General features: G+C 40.7%; 2 protein-coding genes across 6 annotated transcripts in view; both read right to left on the reverse strand.

The window, feature by feature from the left end:
* Nucleotides 1-165: 165 nt before the first annotated feature.
* Nucleotides 166-18,099, reverse strand: twsg1a (twisted gastrulation BMP signaling modulator 1a). 2 transcript variants are annotated; one of them, XM_027291227.1, is made up of 5 exons: nucleotides 17,408-18,099; nucleotides 16,501-16,707; nucleotides 7,662-7,761; nucleotides 1,819-2,079; nucleotides 166-656 (listed from the first exon to the last, which is right to left on the reverse strand). In XM_027291227.1, the coding sequence occupies exons 2-5, from the start codon at nucleotides 16,672-16,674 to the stop codon at nucleotides 475-477; spliced, it is 717 nt and encodes a 238-aa protein (XP_027147028.1). In that variant the 5' UTR covers nucleotides 16,675-16,707; nucleotides 17,408-18,099; the 3' UTR covers nucleotides 166-474. The 2 variants fall into 2 exon arrangements, with proteins under 2 accessions (XP_027147028.1, XP_027147034.1); XM_027291233.1 differs by lacking the exon at nucleotides 17,408-18,099 and adding an exon at nucleotides 17,108-17,318.
* A 2,558-nt stretch (nucleotides 18,100-20,657) lies between these two features.
* Nucleotides 20,658-23,094, reverse strand: part of ankrd12 (ankyrin repeat domain 12) — a 35,056-nt gene continuing 32,619 nt past the window's right edge. For all 4 annotated transcript variants that reach the window (XM_019268898.2, XM_019268899.2, XM_027289998.1 and 1 more), the window contains one exon: nucleotides 20,658-22,041. In XM_019268898.2, the coding sequence (XP_019124443.2) occupies nucleotides 21,856-22,041 (186 nt within the window). In that variant the 3' untranslated portion in view covers nucleotides 20,658-21,855. The remainder of the gene's footprint in view (nucleotides 22,042-23,094) is intronic.

The raw sequence follows: 23,094 nt of genomic DNA on the forward strand, positions 1-23,094 counted from the left end.
TGGAACACCTGTGGACCAGAATGGTATAATAACAACTTTGTTTCCCCCATCAGGAAATGATGCGTTTCCTGACTGGGGCAACACTGGGCTAAGATTAGAGCAGGAGACTGGCAAACATTTACTATTCCACTCATACTATGACACCTTTATGCAACACAAAAACAGTCCATGTCACCAAACTTTTCTTTATTTGGCACGAGAGTGGAATTTAGCAGACCATAATTGTAAAAATACATTATTCATATACACCTCTAGTAAAAAAAAAACAAAAAAAAACACTATTGAAAACGTATCTAAAAATATACAGTGAAACATAACAGCAGAATAAAAACAATTTGCAGGGGTAGAAGGAGCGGTGTAAGGGGGTATTTTACAAGGTAACTGAGGAATGCTAACACATAACAGTCATAGTTTCCTCTGCCCTCAGTCCACTGGTATGAAACCAGACATTTGATACCAACGTGTGCCCGCACTTTAGAAGAGACAGTTCATGCACTTCACGGCTTTGCTGCCGTAGTCCACGCACTCAGGTCCGATGCACTGGCAGCAGGCGTTGTGAAACCAGCGATACTTGGATCCTCCCATTGACTCACAGTATTGTTTACACTGCCGGATGGACACACAGTCATCAAAGTAGACCACCGTGCACATGTTTTCTGAAATAAATTTAAAAAAAGGAAAAAGTGGCGTTAGTCACACATCCAGTAAACGTGGTTTATAAAAACAAAAGCGCCATTTTAAAGCCGTTAACCCTCGACGGTCCTACTTCTTTACTAACGGGGGTTGAAATTAATTTGCCACAGCTAAGTGTGACCATATGTTTCGGTGAGCTTAATGAGTTAACTGCTCGGCTCTGCGGGAACGCTCCGATCGTGAGCGAGTGCCTGTATGGCAAATAGCGCTTGGCTCAGAGTTAAACAGCCGCAAATGGCAGCGGAACAACACTTTCAACCCAGTTTCAATTCCCCAAACGAGAGCGCTCCTTTGGCATTTCGAACAATGAGAACCTGACCCAACCCGAACTGGTCTCGGTTCAAGACTTTGTACTATGTTTCAGCTCTTGGGTTGGGCCTGATTTTATTACCATTAGTCTTATTGAGTGTGCATGGATGCAAATGAAAAATGTGACTGGACCTGACAGGACTGAAAAACTATGTAATAACAAAAGCATGTGAGCGAAGCATGTTTTTTTTCCCCTCATGTAACTTTATTAGTGGATGGGGCACAAGCTCTCTTTAAATCTCTGAGGCACATGATCAAACCACGCTTTCTTGCAACTAGCAATTTATGTTGGATGCTGGTTTTTTTTCTCAACAGAGTCTGAAACTCAAAGATATTTAATTTAGAATGATATAAAACCAGTAGGAAAGCAAAAAGTTTTGACCTTTGAGAAGCTGGAACTAATTTAATTTGACCTTTTCTTCTCGAGACTTAAATAATAAACTGTTTTTTTTTTTTAATTCTTTCAGAACTTGGCTCTATTTTCTCAGGAACCATCAAGAATTTGGGCTGTTTTTTGTTTAACATGGACGACTGACAGTATAAAGAACGGACACCGTATGCGTGACGTCAACCACGTCACACATTGTCCTGGCTTATCTAAAAATCGACAAAGACGTGGACCAAATGACGCCTGGTGCTCAAACAAGCAATCTGTAATGGCACTCACCTGTCAAAGTGATCACACTGTTAATTATACAGAAACATTGAAAAATAGTACCATAAAATTAAAATACTTATGTACAAGTACCCCACAATTATTTTTTATTCTAAGTACAGCGAGTAAATCGCTTTAATTGATTTGGATTCGGGCATTACCTTGAGTGTCGTAGCTGGCGTGGATGCTGTTGCCAGGCACCGAGACGTTCTGGTGCTGGTTGTCGAGCGACTCCAGGAAGGACACCAGGTTCTCGTGGTGGGAGAGCTCCTCGGCGACGGGGAAGGACACCACCATCATGTTGATCGGGGCGTCGCCTTCCGTGAGGGCGCGGAACAGCGAGGGGATCGGACGGTGCAGCTCCTCCACGGTGCTCTTCGACGTGGCCGGAGAGTCGCTGTAGTTCTTCGGGTTACACATCCCTGACAGACAGATGGATGAAGACGTTAAAGAAGAAGAAGAAGAAGAAGAAGAAGAAGAAGAAGAAGAAGAAGATATAATTTATTAATCCTGCAATGGGGAAATTCTTTTTACACTCTATTTTATATTTTACATGCATTTTAACCCAGATACACACACAAGGGCTACATAGAGTACAAGGAGTACAGTACAAGGGCTCATAGACATGCAGTTGGAGAGAGATGGTGGAGTGATGGGCGGCCCCCCTGAGAAGCGCCCAGCGAGCAGTTAGGGGGGTTTGGTGCCTTGCTCAAGGGCACCTCGGCAGTGCCCAGGAGGTGAACTGGCACCTCTCCAGCTACCAGTCCACCTTTCATATTTTTGGTCCATGTGGGACTTGAACTGGTTTCCAAGCCAAGTCCCAATGGACTGAGCTACTGTCAGTTCACAAAAAAATATCATCTTTCTTTTCACACATTTTAGGATACAGTATTCATCTCTTCTTTTCTGCTGCCACCCAAAATACAAAGGACGTGAAGGATTATAGTTTGTGGTGCTCCAGAGACATCGTCCCCATTACTCTGGATAATTTAGACCTCACTGTCAACAGTTTTTCTTTCTACTAAAGAAACAGTCTGCCTATAATATATAGCTTATAAAACCCAGTGTACTTTGGCAGAAGACACTCAGTTCAATAAAATGTAACTATTTAACAGTCATTCATTAGAAACTAAATTCCATTTTCCTTCCCTGGATTGAGGTCAAATTTCCCCCAAAAAATCACGACCACATACGACGTTTTTAACACCAACCAAACTCTTAAAAATATCTTAATATTAAAAAAAAGGTCCAGAGTGCAGGACTTCGATCTAGCAGTCTCCTCACATCACCCTCGCCTACCTAGTGTAAAGGAGAAACAAACACTTGAAAGGTGTCGGGGCATGGCGGACTTTGTGTAAGAGTACAGGCTCCATATGTAGATATAAAAAAGGTTAATTCCAATAATGATTCACCCAAAAAGTTACACACTGAACCTTTAAACAGCTCCTTCAGCAACAGACTGCTACTCCCACCATGTAAGAAGGAGCTCAGACTCTTTAACACCAGCATGACTTAAATTTCTTATTTATGAGTAATAATTAATTTAATATTATTATTTAGTCTCTTTATGGTGCACACGAAACAAAGATTATATAAACAGAAGTGCCAAAAACTGCAGTTCCTCAAACGTCCACTTCAGGCTGGCTACAGAACGAGTCAGTCTCCATAAGTCCCCATGTTAAAATGTCCAACTTCACAGCAGAAATAAACATGTTTACAGCCTGGTACAACAAAAAAAACTGTTTTGGTATCTATAGCTAATTTCCCCGTTCATGACAACTGTACTGAGGGTGAATTGTTATAGAACTCACCTGTTCAAATTATATTAAAGCTTAAAGTTATGTATATTAACAGCTCATCGTATCTAATTCACATATATATATATTAGCGAGGACATGACCTCTGTGTTGAGGTGAATAAAAACCAAAACTATCTGCACGTGTGGACGTTTCTTTTTCTTCTGCAATCTGGCTGAACTGACCTCCTCAGCACATCGGCACGACGGGGAGTTTATCGTACTTTCACTAAAAATAGACGTCGTTTAACGTTTGAATGGTTTCACACATGATTTCAACTCACAGGGGGGAAGTTCTGTAAGAAACCACACGCCTGTCAAGAGTATCTCGTCTCAATTAAAGGTCCTTTTAACACTTCATTTAATTTCTAAATACAGTAGCAATCACTTGACAAAGTCTCTACATCCTCCGATATGATCTTCCTAAACCTTTAAATGAGTCAAAGTGAATTACGGCTAATGGGTAAATCATTTAATGGGGAGCGGAGTTTGACAGAGGAATAGGATTACAAACCAAATGCTAAAAGCTGAGCCAGAGCAGCTGTTTTAGATAAAGCGTACACATGGGTCCTCCTCCTCCCTTCCTCTAAAATACAAACTGTTCCTTCCTTACCGCTCCTTCGCTGGGCTGCCATAACCACTCGCAGATACTCACTTCAAAGTGGCCAACGTTTGGCACAGATAACATGTTTAGAGTGGAAACTTACTTAAAGTGCTCATAAGGCAAGCGCTGCGAGAAAAAACAACAACAGATAAATTAGAAATATGCTCGCTAAATGTTACAGGTTACCTTCCTCTGTGTGTTGTAAAAAATAAAAAAAGACCTCCACCACCACCACAACATCTGCACAGCAGCAGCGAGTTCAGCACTCTGTGTCATATACTTGTTTTGTGTTCCACATGAAAGAGCTTTAATAAAGCCTCCTTGTCAGCACGTACAGCAATATCTGTCCGTCAGAGCTGATCTGAGAGCCTTCTGGTTTGCAGAGGCTGAACCAGAGAGGTGGACAAGGGTGGCACAGGCCCCGGCCCTCCCCCTGACAGAGTCAGATAAAAGACTAAAGGTCCCCTAAACCAGAACCTCTGCAACTATGAAGAGAAACAAAGTCAGAGTTTCGTGAGGTGCCGAGTTCAGAGGAAATGTTATTATTGGAAACGCTGTCTACAACAAATGTATATAATTGTAATAAATAGCTCCATTCTTTGTACAAAACACTGACAGTACAAAGAATAGACGGCGTATTGTAGGTTCCTGAACCGGCTTTTTCAAGCTCCAAATCCGTCGCTCTAGCCACCATCATGTTGGCAGTTCGGCCTCTTCCACCTCCCGGGTAATCTAAAAATCAGCAAAGACCATCATGGATCATTGGGAGACCTGAGGTGGGCTGAATGATGCCAGGTTTCTCAAACAAGCAACATAACCACATAATTACCCACAAATCGGTATGTGAAATGAGACGTATAAAAACCCCAAAGAGAGATGGTGGACAAACACAAAAGAGACTCCGAACAGTCACAAAAAGTCGCTGAATAACCATAAAGAGAAGCCAAAAAACTACAAAGAGAGATGCCGGACGACCCCAAAGAGATGGTGGATGATCACGAAGAGACAACGAATAACCACAAAGAGACTCTGAACAACCACAAAGAGACTCCGAACAACGAACAATTACAAAGAGAGACACCGAACAACCGCAAGGAGTCGCTAAACAACCACAACAAGACAACGAACAACCACAACAAGACATCGAGCAACCACAAAGAGATGCCATACAACCACAGAAGGTTGATGAACAACCACAAAGAGAGACACCGAACAACCGCAAGGAGTCGTTGAACAACCACAAAGAGAGATGCGGGACAACCCCAAAGAGATAACGGATGACCACAAAGAGACTCCGAACAACCACAAAGAGAGACACAGAACAACCACAAAGAGAGACACAGAGAAACCGCAAGGAGTCGCAGAACAACCACGAAGAGAGATAGCGGACGACCACAAAGAGACGCCAAACAACAGAGTTTGTAGCAGGACTTGGTTGTGTCTATATGACTGTGTCCAGCAGGCGACTGTCTCATAATCTGAGAATCATGTCTTTAAATTTGAGTCTCATTTTACAATTGTGCTCTGATTTTTTTTGTATCTGTGCCCCGGCATGCCCCCCCTCTGCGTGATGACCAGCCCTGCAGGTTTGACGCAGGTTAGGGTCCTTAACCAGCCAAATGTTTTCCTGTTTCATAGATCCGGTTGTTTTGGATCTCGCTGTGAAGTTTCACCCCCACCACACATCGGCAGGAGGCTTAAAGTCAAAGTTCATTCGAGCAGGTTGACCTCCTCGTCCCCTCTCGCTTCCGGCCTTTTCGTCCTTTGATCTTCTTCCAGACGTCCTGTCCACATGTGAAGGTGCTTCTTAGTCGTGGCGATATTCCTTTTAATTTCCTCCACTCTCATAAACAGCGCTCCTCTTCTGGGCTCTGTTCTGCATTAACCCCCCCACAATGTCACTTTTCAAAAGGCACCTTGGGATTCTGGCTTCACTCAGCTCACACTCATCTCGTATCAGAGCAGCAACACTCTGAACAAACTGGTTCCCTTTTAATCCGTCGTGTTTCTTGACTGTCGAGTGTGTTACGGACACAGTTTCATTCTTCACAGGCTTTTTAAGAGCGACAGGAGAGATTAACAGGACGTTATATTAACAGACTGTCTGCTGTATTTAACTTTATTCAACTGTACATAATGAACTCTTTACACTGTTCATATTACATACCTGTTTAACCAGACTCTACTGTACACACAGCTTCTGTCCTGACTGTGAATATCAGTTACATTCCTGATATATTACTGCTACATTAACTCACACTGTACTCGTGTTATACACTTTAATGTTCATTATGTATTATGTTAGCAAATCTGCATCATTCATTATCATTACGCTTGTCTAATTACCTAGCTAGTTAGCTAGCATTTTGAGCTACCTCAATCATTAGCTAACGAGTTAGACCTAATAACTAATGTTATCGGTACAAATATGCTATCTTACAAGCTAGCATATTATGTGCCAGACTCGCTGCAAGTTATTTAGCATGTTAGCGAGCATTTTGAGCTACACCAATCATTAGCTAGCTGATAGCTAAAGTTAGCAAAAAGCTTGCTCACTAGCTAGCATTATGACGGTCTACATCTATAATTATCTAGCAAGTTAGCTGGCTAGTTGTTAGCTAGTGACAAATGATAGCTAATGTTACTAAAATGGTATCTAACAAATCTGTATCAATCATTAGTTAACTAATGTTATAAAAAAGCTAGCTAACAAGCTAGGTAGTCTACATCAATAATTAGCTAGCATTATGTTAATCTATATCAATTTGTAGCAAGCTAGTTAGCTAACATTATGTTAATCTATATCAATTTGTAGCAAGCTAGTTAGCTAGCATTATGTTAATCTATATCAATTTATAGCAAGCTAGTTAGCTAGCATTAGGTTAATCTATATCAATTTATAGCAAGCTAGTTAGCTAACATTATGTTAATAATATAAATTTGTAGCAAGCTAGTTAGCTAACATCGGCTAACGTAAGATGTTACTATGTTAGCATTTTGCTAAAATTAGCTAACGTCAGATGCGTCCTCCAGCGACATCTTTTAATAAACAAATTTGATTTTCTTTTCAACATAGACGAGTCTAGCATATAAGACATATGTACAGAAAACAGGAAAGTTGACCGGTTGACAGGTTGCTCAAAGTTATTTACTTTATTGGTTATTGGAGCACAGAGAAAAAAAAGGGGCGGAACAGTTTGATCATCATAGATTAGTTTTTATTATTTAGTTATCGTCTAGTTTGTTGTTGAGGAAGACTATGACGACATTATGAGTCAATGAAAGTAACACCAGAACTGAGGAAATTAAATCTGAAGTCAGAATCAAATTAGACTGATGTCACTCTTGTTTAACTTTAAATGTTTAACAGTTTATAATGTTAAACACAGCCTCAGCTGGCACTGATGTCTCTTACAGATGTTCAGCTCATCGGTCATCATGAGCCATGTGTTCTGTCTCCAGCTGCTCAGTCACTGTCAGTCCATTTAAAATAGGAGCGTGGGCTGAACCGTGAAGTTTCCGACAGCCTAAAATAATAACACTGACTAACCTGTGGTCGGGTTTTTTAAAATATGTTGCTAATATAAATGAGACGTTGCACTCACCCACGCAGTCGCAGCACTCTTCCCAAAGGTTACCGAGGCACAGCATGCACTCTTTACAGCACGAACAGTTCCCGTCAGACGGACGACACTGGCACAGCTCCTGCAGGAAACATGCAACATTAAAGCACGAAACAAACATCTTTATCACTGATCCTCGACGCCACTGTCACCAAAAAAATAGTGGATAATACTGCTAGCCATTTTGTTTCACTTCGTCACAGTTTATTGTTGTTGTTTAGATGTACAGGACTAATTTAAGTTTAAAATGCAGCTATCCGTCATACATTTCACTATAAAAGCTGCAGGTCTGAAGATCACAGACAGACAGAGCACAACATGTAGACGTGCTGTGCAAACAGGAGACGTATCATTAAAACATCAACAGAAAGAGAAACAGCAGGTTTGCTTCATGTAGACTGACTATTAACGGACACGGGGCCATTCCAAGACAGCAACTGTAAAGCTGCTGCACGTGGCATCTATCGAAGTATGTTTGCCCGCCTACAGAGCGATGTGATGAATAATAAACCTCTGCTGTATTTCTATTCATGAACTGAGCAGGTCCGGACACGTTAAAGGTCACAGCATTCAAGTCATTTTCATGAATCACTCAGCAGACGGTACTGACAAACAGAAGTAACTTTACGTATACGCAACTTTAAGCCTTAATATAATTTGAACAGGTGAGCTGTATATAAATTCACCCTCAGTACAGTTGTCATGAACGGGGAAATTAGCTATAGAGACCAAAAATGTTTTTAGTACCAGGCTGTAAACGTGTTTAATTCTGCTGTGAAGTTGGACATTTTAACATAGGGGCCTATGGAGACCGATTATTCTGTAGCCAGCGAAAATGAAAATGTTATTTTATTTTCAACAAGCCTAGCATATAGTAACTTATACGTACAGGAAAGTTGACGGGGGGAGGAACTTAAAGTTAACGCAGTTAATCCAAGTCCAATTGTAGCTAGTTAGTTACACCTGTTATCTAAAGTTAGCAAAGTGCTCTAGCTAACAAACTAGGTAATCTACATCAATCATCAATTGTGCTAATCTACTCTCTCTAATTTGTAGCTAGCTAGTTAAGTAGCATTTTGCTCTACATCCTTCATTAGAAACTCTAGCTAACAAAACTAGGTAATCAACATCAATAATTAGCTAGTATAGTGTTAATCTACTCTCTCTAATCGGAGGCTATCTAGTTAGATAGCATTTCGCTAACATCAGCTAACGTAAGATGTCATTATGTTAGCATTTTGCTAACATCGGCTAACGTAAGATGTTACTATGTTAGAATTTTGCTAACATCAGCTAACGCAAGATGTGTGAAAATGTTATTTTATTTTCAACATAGACAAGCCTAGCATATAGGATTTTATGGAAAAGTTGACAGGTTGCTCAACTCTTATTGGAGCACAAAGCGAATGGGAAGGAACTTAAAGTTAACGTAGTAATTAATAGGTTCAATTGTTGCTAGTTAGTTACACTGTTATCTAAAGTTAGCAAAATGCTCTAGCTAACAAACTAGGTAATCTACACCAATCATCAATTGTGCGAACCTACTCTCTCTAATCAATAGCTAGCTACTTAGGTAGCATTTAGCTCTACATCCTTTATTAGCTAGTTAACAATGTTAACTAGCTTACTAATGTTAACAAGACTCTAGCTAACAAAACTAGGTAATCAACATCAATAATTAGCTGGTGTTATGTTAATCTACTCTCTCTAATCGGAGGCTATCTAGTTAGATAGCATTTTGCTAACGTAAGATGTAACTATGTTAGCATTTCGCTAACATCGGCTAACGCAAGATGTAACTATGTTGCTTTGACAGGTCCCCCAGCTATGTCTTTTCAACATAGACAAAAGCGTTAACAGTACAAACAAGGCAACAGTGCAACACAAAGTTGCCGTTTAAAGTTGTAGTCGTATAGAGCTAGTTTGAGTTTTTAAATCCAGGTCTGGTTCATTGGGTTCATTTTTGTAATACACTTCACACACAGGTCAGTCAACACAGAAAAAACTGGCCTTGCAGATTTCTTTTTATAGACGGAGATAATATTATCATAACAAACATCCAAAAACACGAGACCTCTGCTGAGCTCCTTTTCTCAGTCTCAGTTGGTCTCCGGGGGTGTGTGGAGACATTGAAGGAAACTAAAAACGTGTAGGTGGGGATTGAAAAGTGGGTGAGACTGCCAGAGGAGTTCCTCTTTTCTCCCTCCCTTCTCCTCCTCGACACTGAACAGGGAGCACATTCCTCCCAGTCAAGGTCACCGCGATGAGGGAGGCGGGGGAGCAAACAGAGGGAGGGAGAAGAAAACACCTGGAGAACAGAACATGGCTGCTGCTCCTGCTGCTACTCCCCCACCAACAACACACTTTCCCCCTCCGTCCCTCCCTTTCTCCCCTCTCTCTCTCTCGTTCAGCCTCTCCTCTCCTTTTTTTTTTGTCCTACTCCCCCTTTATATCTTCGCAGAGGCCATCGCGTACACGTAAACAGTCTCGACAGTGATAAAAGACTCTCCGGTGACTCACCAGTTGAGGGATTGCTAAACCACACACAGTTCACTTAATCACTAGCCTCTCAGTCCCCAAACCTCTGATCAGGATCTGATCCCAAGAGTAATTATGACTCTCCAAGGTGGAATTATAAAAACTAAATAGCTGCTCGAGGGGGAAAAACATGTCACGGATAAAGAAATAAAACTACTACTAGTTTGACCTACAACTAAGAAAATAGAGGAGCTAGGTTAGCTTATTTTACAACCAGATGCAGGGAGAAGCATCTCTTTAAATAAGTAGTTCAACATTTTGTATAATGTACTATATTATTTATCAATTTGTCTGAAATTATTTGGTCACTTAAACTAGAAGATGACAGCCTTAGCCCTTAGAAAGTAGATTGCGTTAGCATAATATTGCGTTAGCATAATAGCCCAAAACAGGGACAAACATATAAAAGGGACTATCTCTTTAAATAAATAGTTTGTTGTACTTTTGTTTAATATACTATATATTTTATCAATTTGTCTGAGATTATTTGGTCACTTAAACTAGAAAATGATAGCCTTAGCCCTTAGAAGGTAGATTGTGTTAACATAATATCCCAAAACAGGGACAAACATATAAAAGCGACTATCTCTTTAAATAAATAGTTTGTTGTACTTTTGTTTAATATACTATATATTTTTTAGCAATTTGTCTAAGGTTTTTTTTGGTTATTCATGTCTGTGCATCAGTATTAAGCTAGAAGATTATAGCCTTGGTCTTTAGAAGGTAGATTGCGTTAGCATAATATTGCATTAGCATAATAATAGCCCAAAACAGGGACAAACATAAAACCGACTATCTCTTTAAATAAATCGTTTGTTGTACTTTTGTTTAATATACTATATAGTTTATCATCAATTTGTCTGAGTTTATTTGGTCACTTAAACTAGAAGATGACAGCCTTAGCCCTTAGAAGGTAGATTGCGTTAGCATAATATCCCAAAACAGGGACAAACATATAAAAGCGACTATCTCTTTAAATGAATAGTTTGTTGTACTTTTGTTTAATATACTATATATTTTATCAATTTGTCTGCGATTATTTGGTCACTTAAACTAGAAGATGATAGCCTTAGCCCTTAGAAGGTAGATTGCGTTAGCATAATATCCCAAAACAGGGACAAACATATAAAAGCGACTATCTCTTTAAATGAATAGTTTGTTGTACTTTTGTTTAATAAACTATATATTTTTTAGCAATTTGTCTAAGGTGTTTTTTGGTTATTCATGTCTGTGCATCAGTATTAAGCTAGAAGATTATAGCCTTGGTCTTTAGAAGGTAGATTGCGTTAGCATAATATTGCATTAGCATAATAATAGCCCAAAACAGGGACAAACATAAAACCGACTATCTCTTTAAATAAATAGTTTGTGGTACTTTTGAAGATGATAGCCTTAGTCCTTAGAAGGGAAATTGCGTTAGCATAACAGCTTAAAACAAGGGGCAAACAGCTAGCATAGCTCTCTTCAAAGTTAAAAAAAGCAACTCTATCCCTCTAAATAAATAGTTAAACATTTATGTAACATATTCATTCACATATTTCTATTTTTCCCAAGGTGATTTTGGTCACTCGTGTCCGTGCTTTCGATGTGAAGCTAGGAGCTAAAAGGTGGTTAGCTTAGCATAACGACTCGAAGCAAGGAGAAGCAGCTAGCTTGGCTCTCTCCTAATTTCAAAACATCTTCGCACTTAAATAAATAGTTCAACATTTTGTGTAATATACTACATATTTATCAATTTATCTATGATTGCTTTAGTCAGTCATGTCTGTGCTTTAAGCTCGAGCTAAAAGGTGATTAGCTTAACTTAGCATAGTGACTGGAAGATAAGCTAAGCTAAATAGTTGAAAAAAAATGTTTAACTACCTCTCTAAATAATTAGTTTGACATTTTGGGAAGTATACGCAGATTAACCTCTAGTTAACAGAGACATCGGTTAGTTCAGTGTTTAGTATCAACATGAAGCTAGACAGGAGGCGTTTAGCCTTTTGTTGCGTGCTTCTGTGTAACAGACACACAGTCCAATCTTTATACTGTCAGTGCAGCTGTGATAATTTATCTTATATGATAGTGAAGTTAAGTTTCTTTGGGTGAAAAGACATCACCTTCCTGTAAACCGATGCAATTAATCGCAACAAATCAGCTTCACCCTTCAAAACACTGAAAAATTACGAGGTTATCTCGACGTCTACGGGAGCTCTCATTAGGCTTCCCTCGCCCTCTCAGGCGTGAACTGTTGTACTCGGTCAAAAACTCAGCTGAAAGCGAGACGAAAAGACTCTGCAGAGAGAGAGAAAGTGAACATGTGCTGCCTCGTCCTGCCGAGCGACCGCTGCTGTGTTCGCTTTGAAATCTGCTGCCCCACCCTGCTCAACAACCCGGGCGGCTGGACAAAGTTGTGGCTCATGAATCTAACTGTAGATTTCTCCTCAACCAACCAACCAACCAGCCAACCTCCCCCCACAGACATGCACACCTCCTCCTGACCTTATCCCTCTCCCTCTCATGTTCTCCCACCCTCAGGGGTTTTGGGGAATTCAGGCAAATGACTTGAGATGGCAGCAGAGCGTAAAAGCGAGCGTCGGACAGCAGATCCCACTAATCACCAGCAACATGGAGCTTCAGAGAGGCGGAAAAAAAAAAGTTTCTCGCACCAGCGCTCCCTCGCCTCTGACAGCTAGCGAGTTGGTGTCGGCGGGGTCGCGGAAGCTACGGAGCTTTGAGCAATGATTCATCATCATCATCATCAGGTGAAATAAACCACCTGGAAGTAAAACAAGAAGAAGAAACCGAGCCACGAACACTCTGTCGATCACACAAGGTTTGAATTTTGCACAAACTAAAGCCAGGAACAGTTTGGAAACAATAAAAAAACACAGCATGACAGACGAATAAAGACTTTATCTCCTGTGAAGAACAAAATTATGAATTTTTCTTAAATATTTTGGTTAAAAAAAACTAATTAGAAACAGACGACGTCGACGAAGACCAGCTGTAATCCTGAAACAAACCATTAAAATAATTAATTTAAGTCCAAGAAATAATATAAAACATCTGCTGGTTTTAGCCAATAAGTCCAAGAAATAATATAAAACATCTGCTGGTTTTAGCCAAGTGGCAACTTTCCGCGACTGAGAAGTGAAGCCAGAAGTGCCAAAAAACTGCTGTTCCTCAAACGTCCACTCAAGGCTGGCTCCAGAAGTGAGTCAGTCTCCATAAGTCCCCATGTTAAAATGTCCGACTTAAACAGAAATAAACATGTTTACAGCCTGGTACAAAAAACAGTTTTGGTCTCTATAGCTAATTTCCCCGTTCATGACAACTGTACTGAGTTTGAATTTTTATAGAACTCACCTGTTCAGATTATATTAAAGGTCCAGTGTGTAACATTTAAGGGGAACTATGTTTTTATTAGTGTATGATCACCTGAAAATAGCCTTTAGCTATGGCGTCCACCACCTCCACTATGAACACCAGTTCCACGTGAGTTTGCTTGAACCGAGAAGGTGAGGTGAAGGGTTTTCAGTTGGTTACAACCTGAAACATCACCACTAGATGGCCCTAGATTCAACACACTGGACCTTTAAGGCTTAAAAGTTGGTTCTGGAGCTCTGGGAAATCTATTAACCGTTATGTTAATTAATAAACTAATCAACAATTAGACATGTCGTCTTACATTTAGCCATCTGGCTGAAGCTTTTACCCAAAGAGACTTACATCGATATGTCCTAATTGTTGGAGAGGAGGTCCTCTCTGAAGAGCTGGAGGTCTTCAGGACGCTCCTGATCTGATAGGAACCGGTCGTTTGGTCTGTGGTTTAACTGAATTTCTATATTTTAAAAGTACTTAATGTACCGCGTGTCTTTTGTTAGATTTCCCTTGAAGCAACATGAAGTAGGTCAGCGGAGGTCAGGTTTGTCTAAATAAAAGACAGGAAGCAGGTTCGATTACCGACTAGACCAAACTGCCAAAGGGGGGTCTAAATCCACGAGGATCCAGATTCACCGTGTGCCGACTGGTTTAAGTAATTTAATGCCGTTAGCTAAGAAACATGAACCATGAAACGGATGCTGGACCTGCATTATGAGCTGATTCTGTAGCCCCGTCTTGAGAAGGGGATTATTAATAGTCTGCAAACATTTTAATCAAACGACGGACAGGAATTAAAATATTAAATCACATTTAAAAGAGTGTTAACTTACAAAGTTTTATCAATCCTTCAAATTTAAGCCAGTTATTGTTGATTAAATACCAGTTAATCAACTTTCCGTTTCAGCTTTAGTCAAAACAAAAAAGATATTTATTTACATGCCGAGCTGAACCACCTGCAGGAAACTACCTGTAGCTCTCACAGCAGTGACTGAGGTCGCACAGGTGAAATGCCCGCCGAGGTTAAATACAGTGCTTTAAAAGAAGTTAATGGGAGAGGCCGGACCACTAAACACACAGCAGGTCAAACACACACACACACACACACACACACACACACACACCGTGACAGCTCAAATCTGACCTGACAGACGGTGGAAAGAGTTATTAACACGTCTCTTGATTTTTCATACAAACACGTATGACGGGACGTGATTTAGCGACGGGGTACCACCTTCACCCGTCATCACCCACCGACTTCAGACGGGTGGAAACAGTGACACCAGAAAGTCAACAAACTACCCCAGAAACACACAAATGACATCACGGCCGACACAAGAACGTACAGTGCGCTAAAGCCAACTCGAGCCTAAGAAGTGTCCACCGTGACGCTGATAACGGGATAAAAAGGGTGAAGACCAAGCTGCAGTTCCGCAAACGTCCACTTGAGGCTGGCTACAAAAGTCTCCATAAATCCCCATGTTAAAATGCAGAAATAAACATGTTTACAGCCTGGTACAAAAAACTGTTTTGGTTACTATAGCTAATTTCCACGTTCATGACAACTGTACTGAGGGTGAATTTACATACAACTCACCTGTTCAGATTATATTAAGGCTTAAAGTTATGCATAATTAACCGTTACAGGTGACTTGTCCGAGCAACCAGGCGTCATTCAGCCCACCTCAGGTCAGATTTATAGATTGCGGAGAGTTTCAAACGGCTCTTTGTGGAGACTGAGGTTGTAATTAACGGCGCCGGATTGAACCGATATGGAGGAACTGAGGTAAAAAAGCGTTGTCGCCATTATTTCTTGGAGTCGGCGTAGAGCTGAGCCGCTTCGTCTTCAGTTCAACTCGTGTTTCGTCTCTCGCAAAAGAATAAACTCTGTTTCTGCTCCTGCTGGGAGGATTTTCATCGACTCTAAAACTTTGTTTGGGGACGTGTAACTCTTCATCATCACTGTAGCTACGGGCCGTCATGTTGGACCACTCGGACCTTCAGTAGCGTCACTATGTTGCTGTTGTTACGTGACTTCTCCAACAGTCTCTGACCTGCACGAGTCCGAACAGGTGAGCACGAAGCCGGACAGTTCGATTCACATCTCTGCTCGCTCTGGATAAAAAAAAGAAAAGAAGAACCTTCCTCCTGGTACACGCTTGGATTATCGTAGGAATGTATTTGCATTCTTCATGACAGATTGCATCTTTGTTCTCCCGTCTGGATCTCCATCAGGACACGGGGCAGATTTCAGCTTGAATTTTGACTTTACTGCTGGATATTATTTGTTTTGATATGAAAGTGTTTGCACAAAGGGGAAAAAAAAAAAAAAAAAACACCAGCAGCTGAAAGACATTTTCTTCAGCCTTCAGTCGAAGGAATGCTACTGCGCAGTTCAGAGTTTGTCCTGCCAGTTTTATGTTGATTCAAATAGTATTAAAAACAACTTAAGTTTTGTCTGCTGCTGCTTCTCGAACTTGACTCCGGCTGCAGGCGACGTTTAATTTGCGTTCTTGTCGAAGGGAAAACAACAGTCTGTGGTTTACACAAAACAGCTGTAACACCGTACACGATGAAAGACTCAAGCTTGGCTCCTCGCTCACAAAAGGAGATCTGCCGCTTTAAAAATCGACAGCAAAGCTCGGTTACGTTCAGCCCTCGTGAGATTAGATTATCTGTCTGCAGCCGACTCGGTAAGGGGGCGCTTGTTTTGCGAGCGGATAAAAATCAAGCCTGCGTGCATCTTTTTCCTGCAGATGCAAACCACATTTTTGTGTCGTCTACAAAACACACACGAAATCGACAGATTATATTCTGAATTTGGAGGAAAATCTGCTCGTGAAGCAGGTTAATCTCACAGATTAGAGAGGTTTGAGGCTGGTTTATTCAAACATCAGTGTGGGAAGTGTTCGTTTACCTGGATGAGACACTTGCTGACGTCGCTCGCGCAGAGGGCTTTGTTGCATCCGGAGGTCAGAGACAGCCCTGATAAGAGGAAGAGGAGAGCGACGGCGATGGCGGCGGAAGTGGTGGTGGTGGTGGTGGTAGTGGTGGTGGCAGCGGGGAGGAGGATCAGCTGACCAGGCCTCATCCTGATGGCTCACCAGCACGGCACTGGAAACACCTACATCAACACAAGACACAGACACCCTCAGAGATCCTCAGAGATCAAATAAACACAGCTTCATCGGTGACATTCCTCTAGAGGAAGTTTGTGGGAAACAGATAACAGGACAAAGAAGATTTTGAATATGTAAAACACAGAGACCTCTCTACCTCATGTGTATGCCTCGAACATGTCAGGATATTTTCAGATATTAAATCTACATTTCAGAGCTTAAACTCACACACACAAAAAAAAACCTATCATGGAAAATGACGCACAAGTGGCACAAACTTTGACATGTAAGCATCACATTTGTTTCATTCAAAGGCACTCACGTTACTGTGGAATAACACACACACACACACACACGGGGAGAGACACACACACACACACATCTGGCAACATCAGCTTCCTTCACCTAATTTTTTCCCCCTCAAGTTGTAGCGCGTTAACACACCGTCCTAATCCCGTCGCCGTCGGTCTCACACTTCACCACTTTTGCTGCGCATTGTTCCATTTGAGACAAACACGCTCCCCTCACACACATGAACGCGTTTCTTCACCTTCTTTTATGCTCAACACCACACACACACACACACACACACACACATAAAAAAGAGAAAGAAACAGAAAAACTTGGTGCCGTTTCTCCTTCGAGAGAAGAGTGCGCACCAAAAACGGCGACATAACAAAACACAAGAAGGAGTTTTAAACTCACCACAACGCTGTTAATAAATCCGCAACTTGTCCTTTTTTTTCTTTTTTTTTTGAAAGGAGGGAGTGTGCCTGTTTTCTCTCTCTTTGAACTTCTCCAGGATTGGTGTTCTGCCGCCGCTCCAAGTGTCCACTGTGTCCAGAGGGCGTCAGTCTCTCCGCAGCAAAAAGCGACAGGCAGTCGGGCGCCTTAAAGGCACACGCTCCATTTTCTTACCCCAACGTCTGTGGAGCCAAACACCGGGCCTCAGGTCACGCACACACCGGCTGAGTGTCCACAAGGAGACGGACGTGAATCATCCACATCACGGGGCAACATTTACTGCGCAAACGCTGCGCGTAAAAGTTGTGCGTAAATCTCAAACTTTAGTTTTTTTCTTTTTAACCAGGTGAGCTTCTTTCAAGCAGATCTTCTCTCTCCAAACCAACCCCCTCTCAACTCCATTACACAACCCCTTTTGTCTGCAGTCTTATCAGCGGCCTTGTGAGTGCACTCGTTAGGTGAGAAAAGGGCGATTCGGAAGCTGTGAAGTCCAACAGGACTCCCCGCTGAGAAGCGTCCCTGCGCTCATTTGTAACCACTCTGCAGAAACACTCTGATGGGACACTTAAACTCCACAGGTGTGTGTGTTTGTGTGTGCACACCGACAACAGGCCTCACTTCCCAGCCTGTGAAGGGGAGGAAGGACAGGACACGCCTTCAATCAGATCAGGGCAGGGACATTTAAATTTCAAAGATGTCCAAAACATTTAAAGTTAAACCACAAGAAAGGGAGTTTAATTCTGAAGTTTAGAGGAAGTGTTCAACATGATGGCTCCAGATGGGAGCTGAGACAAAGCTGATGTGGTATTAAAAAAAAAACAGCTTTAAAATGTTAATAATTATCTTTAAAACACACTTGAAACAAGTAGCTTCACACGCAGAGCAGTAAATCAAACTCTCATGAATCAGTTTCTGTTGATTTTTTGTTTCTCATATTTAGTCTCTGAAGCAAATGAGACTGAATAAATAATGTTAAAGGGCACAGACAGTGCCGCTCCCTCCATTTTGTTGAGGACAAAGAACGACACAACAAAAGATCTGAAACTTCAAAAGTTGAACTTGTTTGACCTCCATGAATGATCGACAGCACTCAGCACGTACAGGACGTGTTCGCACAGAGAAACCTGTGTCAGCTTTAACGTGTGGGAAGAAGTTTAAAGGTGTTTCACTGAAGTAAAAGTACTTCATCACAAGTTCAAGTCCTGCACTGTGAACATCACTTTATGAGTAAAAGTACACGAGTACTTAAAGTATGAAAGGTAAAAGTAAACGTGATGCACCGTCCAGATGATTATATTTATCATATATCTTATTGGAAGGAAGCGTGAGCCATATTTTTATGTTTTTACTTCACAGTTTTCAAATTCATCCACTCAACTTAAATCTGGAGAAAGATTTTGTGGCATCACGACCAGTTTTGGAAGCAAATCGTGGTCCAACATTTAATTTGAAACAGGCGTGATGCAGTTTAAAGTCTCCTCTGTCTTTTCATATGAACAATATTTGATATAAATTATTATTATTATATATTATTATTTAGGAGTTTTGTAGCTTAATAAGTGAACCTCTTTGTTGGACGCTGTAAAAAACTGTCAGGTGTGTGATATTAGTACACTCGATTAAGGTTGGCACTTTATTCATATAGTTTTCCATTAAAAGAAACTGTTCTGCCGTATAATATACATGAATATACAGTATTTTACTGTACAATTAATAGTCTCTAATATAAAATACAACTTTATTCTGTATAAATTCCCCTAAATTGTCGTATAAATAAAGGTTTTGTCATTAAATATGACTGTGTGGACTAGGAACAACAAATCTAAAAAGTTTTAAAGGTCCAGTGTGTCACAGTTAGAGGCTTCTATTTAGAAAATATAATGTGCATCGGTTTGTTTTTATTACTGTATCACCTGAAAATAAGAACCATGATGTTTTGTTTGGTGGAATATCCTCACTGTGAACTTCTGCACATTACCCAGTGAATACTGTGAATATTCTCTCTTTTCTTTTCACTTTAAAACATATTTAATATTTACTTAACGTGTGTTATGCACCAAAAACACAAAGACAAACTCCTCGTGTGTGAAAACTTGCTTAGATTCTGATTTTAATTTTATATTTTTAGCACTAATAAAATATCTCCCATCACCTGCATCATGTCACTGAGTTAAATCTTTGTAATGTTTCATATTTAAAGAAACCTACATCCATCTCATCGTCACAGTTACATCGACTGTGCAGTGCTGCGTGCAGCGGCATCTGCTGGCCTGAAGATAGTACAACAAGAGAATGACTGTGAAGATGGAATTTAGGATTTTTTATTAACAATTAACAACTTTTGATTAAATGTGACAAATCTCAAGAAATTGCCACTGAAGTAAAATGTGATATATTAAAAATATAACATCAATATTTGCTTTAATATGATGCCTGACAGTCACTTCATGCACACAGGGCATGTTACTTTATTCTGTATAAATGTCGTATAATTAAAGGTTTTAATGACTGTGTGGACCAAGAACAAATATAAAATGGTTTTATAAGCAGCCATAAAGGTCCAGAGTTTCACATTTAGAGGTCTCTATTTACAGAATATTGTAGAAATATAATATTTAATGCATTTAGAATAAATAAAACGTATAAAATAAATGTTTCGCCATGAAATACATGTGTAACTGCACGATTAACAGTATCTGATATAAAACGCTATTTTATCCTGTATAAATTTCCCTAAAATGTCATATAACTAAAGGTTTTATGATGTGTAGACAAAGAACAACAAACATAAAAATGTTTTATACTTCAATAATGTGACGGCAAGACAGTAAGTGGAGGTAAAATAAGGTTGCCGCTTTATTCCATAATCCATATTTTAACAGTCTTGAATATAAAACTATATTCTCTGTATAAATTTCCTTAAAAAGACGTATGAAATATCAGTTCTACTGTAAAATTAACAGTCTGTAATATCAAATCCTACTTTATTCTGTATAAATTACCCTAAAATGTCATATAAATAAAGGTTTTGCAATGAAATACGACTGTTCAGGATTAAATCAGCGATTAATAATCCTATTAGGAATAAACCTGCTGTTCTTCTGTTCTTTAACATCCGTCATACCGACGGTACTTTTCTTGTACGTGGTGTAAAAAGTTTGACAAACACTCCTGATGATCTCGTGCAGCGTTCAGATCCAACGACACCAAATTTAATTTCACAACAAATAAAATTTATTCAATTATATATTACAAATATGTACAAGTCATGTAACAAGTAAATATTAAAATAGACATTTTTTTAGAACTATCGTTCAAAAAGGCATTATGTTGAAAAAATAGGTTTTGCTGTGATCTCACATTGAAATTGTAAAAGTAAGTTGTCGTTTTGTTTGTTTTTTTTTTCTTGTTTTTTTTCTCTCCTTGGAAGCCACAACAGACTTTAATGTGCGCGAGACACGATGGACAACACACGAGGAGTGGAGGCCGCGAGAAAAGGACAGAACACGTCGGCGCCAAAGAAAGAAAAACAACAAAAAGAAAAGAAAGAAAGAAAAAAGGTGGAACACTTCAGTAAACCTCACAATTTAAGTCCACAGTACAGCTTTTTAGGAAAAAAGTACAAACAACGCAACGCATGCACAGCATTTAATTGCCAAAGTCAAAAAACACCAGCTGTGGCGTGGAGCTCCAGATGAGGAGGGAGGTGGAGGAGGAGGAAGAAACAGTAAAAACAAAAACAAAAAGCCAACACATGCTTAAAGATTTTAAGCCAACAACAACAAGAAGAAGAACATCACGTTGACGAAGAGGACACTCGATATAAAAACCAACTTTGGTCCATTAAAACATGAGACGGAACGAGTTTACAATCAAAATATCTATTATTTTTTGTTTTTACAGGTTTTAAAACAATAATTACATGACTATTTACAAATGCACAAATTGTTTTATGTATAAAATAAGTTAAAAAAATTAAGAGCACAGTCTGTACACAATGTATGAACACGAACTTTGTGAAAACAATTTGAAATCTTTTCGGTTGCGTGACCCTGCTTGGTGAGGAGCAGCGAGCCGGCGGTGGCTTGTCGTCCACGCAACCCACCGCCGGCTCTTGGTCTCTGCTCTCCGAGGGGGCCTTCGCCTGTGGCCTGGACCGCTCGGCCTCGGTTCTCTCCCCCGTCCTCGTGGCGGGCGCGGCCGGTTTGGACTGCAAGAGCTCAGGAGTGAAATCTTTCTTTCTTTAAGTGCTCTTTTTTTCGTGTTGCCGCCACATTCTTAAGTGCTTCACGTTTCTTTCTCCTCGAATGCGCGGGGGGGTAAAGGAGAGGGGGCCTCGTTTCTTCTTCTTCTTCGTGTCCGCGATACGGCCGCCTGCTGTGGCAAAAGCACAGAGTCTGTCCCGCAGCTCATATCGGGGTGAGGTCAAAGTCGTCGTTGACCTCCACGAGCGGGATGTAGAACTCGGGGATCTCGAAGATACTGGTGGACTTGTAGGTGGCCGGGTCGAGCTCCTGCAGCTTCAGTTGCCACTCCAGACGCTGCACGGCGTTCAGGGCCGCCGCCTCGTGCTGCTGCCTCATCAGAAGACACGTCTACGGGAAAAAAACAAAACAAAACAGACTCGTAATTATTATTTTATCAAACCAGATGTTCTTATTTAGATCATAGTAAAGCCATAAAACGAACCAGAGAAAGTCCTGGCTCATCTTTTGCATGCGAAGAAGCAATAACTGAAGACTCGTATAAAATCCTCCCGGTCGTAAACACTGACGGACAGAGTACGGGATACGTGACGGGAGGTTTTCACTGAGGAGTTAAGAGGAGAACTTTCCCAGATCGCCGTCGCTGCGAGCACATCTGGATCTGAATAAATGTCTGTTTTATAATATACAGTTCATATAAATAGTTACAAATCAGGAGTCGACTTTGAACATTTGTGTTTTTTTGACACCGGTCTCTGTTTTGTGTCCAAACATGGACATGAACTATGAAGATCAGTGATTCTTCCTGTTACGCTTCATGATACATCAGGTGACCCGTTTATTAAAATAAAAGCCGCTCTCTCTAGTGAAGCTTGAAAAGTCGCCACTCTTTCGACACCAATCTCAATCTGGATTTGAGACTATTGACAGATTACGTAGCTCAACTGGCCTGGTAACGCTTCGGGATCTCCCAGGAGGAGCTGGGATCTCCGGAGCGTCGTGGTAAACCTGCTGCCACCGCGACCCAACAGCAGATAAGTGTGAGAACATGGATGGAGATCGGTGATTTGCCTGTTTGACCACAGGCCGGAGGCTGGAAACCATCACGGCTCATCCACTCTACCAGCTGAGCCATTATTTATGAGTATTTTTTAAATTAAACGACCCAATAATCTGATCAAATCTTCAGATCAACGTTCACTTGTTCTCACTTAATACAGTCGTCACGACGAGGCCAGTTGAAAGTGTACCCCGACAGTGACAGACCCAGTTAAGACGTCCGTCTCTCCCAACTTTATTTAATTAGTGGCTGCAGCACACAGACACGCACTTGTGGTTTTTACTGTCCACTTCTTTTTTATCCATAATTGTCGGGTGTTTCCCGCTGCAGAGTTAATTTACTGAGGGAAGCGGAGCGTGGCATTCCTGCCATCTACGAAAAGA

Source organism: Larimichthys crocea, chromosome II (genome assembly GCF_000972845.2).
Source record: "Larimichthys crocea isolate SSNF chromosome II, L_crocea_2.0, whole genome shotgun sequence".
In the NCBI taxonomy this organism is placed as follows: domain Eukaryota; kingdom Metazoa; phylum Chordata; class Actinopteri; family Sciaenidae; genus Larimichthys; species Larimichthys crocea.

What these genes read in the sequence shown, in the direction of transcription:
- twsg1a (XM_027291227.1), bottom strand. Translation starts at nt 16,674, where the DNA reads ATGAGGCCTGGTCAGCTGATCCTCCTCCCCGCTGCCACCACCACTACC. An exon ending in AGAGTGCTGCGACTGCGTGG is followed by an intron (nt 2,080 to 7,661) that starts GTGAGTGCAACG and finishes TCTGTCTGTCAG; the next exon opens with GGATGTGTAACCCGAAGAAC. An exon ending in CGCCAGCTACGACACTCAAG is followed by an intron (nt 657 to 1,818) that starts GTAATGCCCGAA and finishes AATTTATTTCAG; the next exon opens with AAAACATGTGCACGGTGGTC.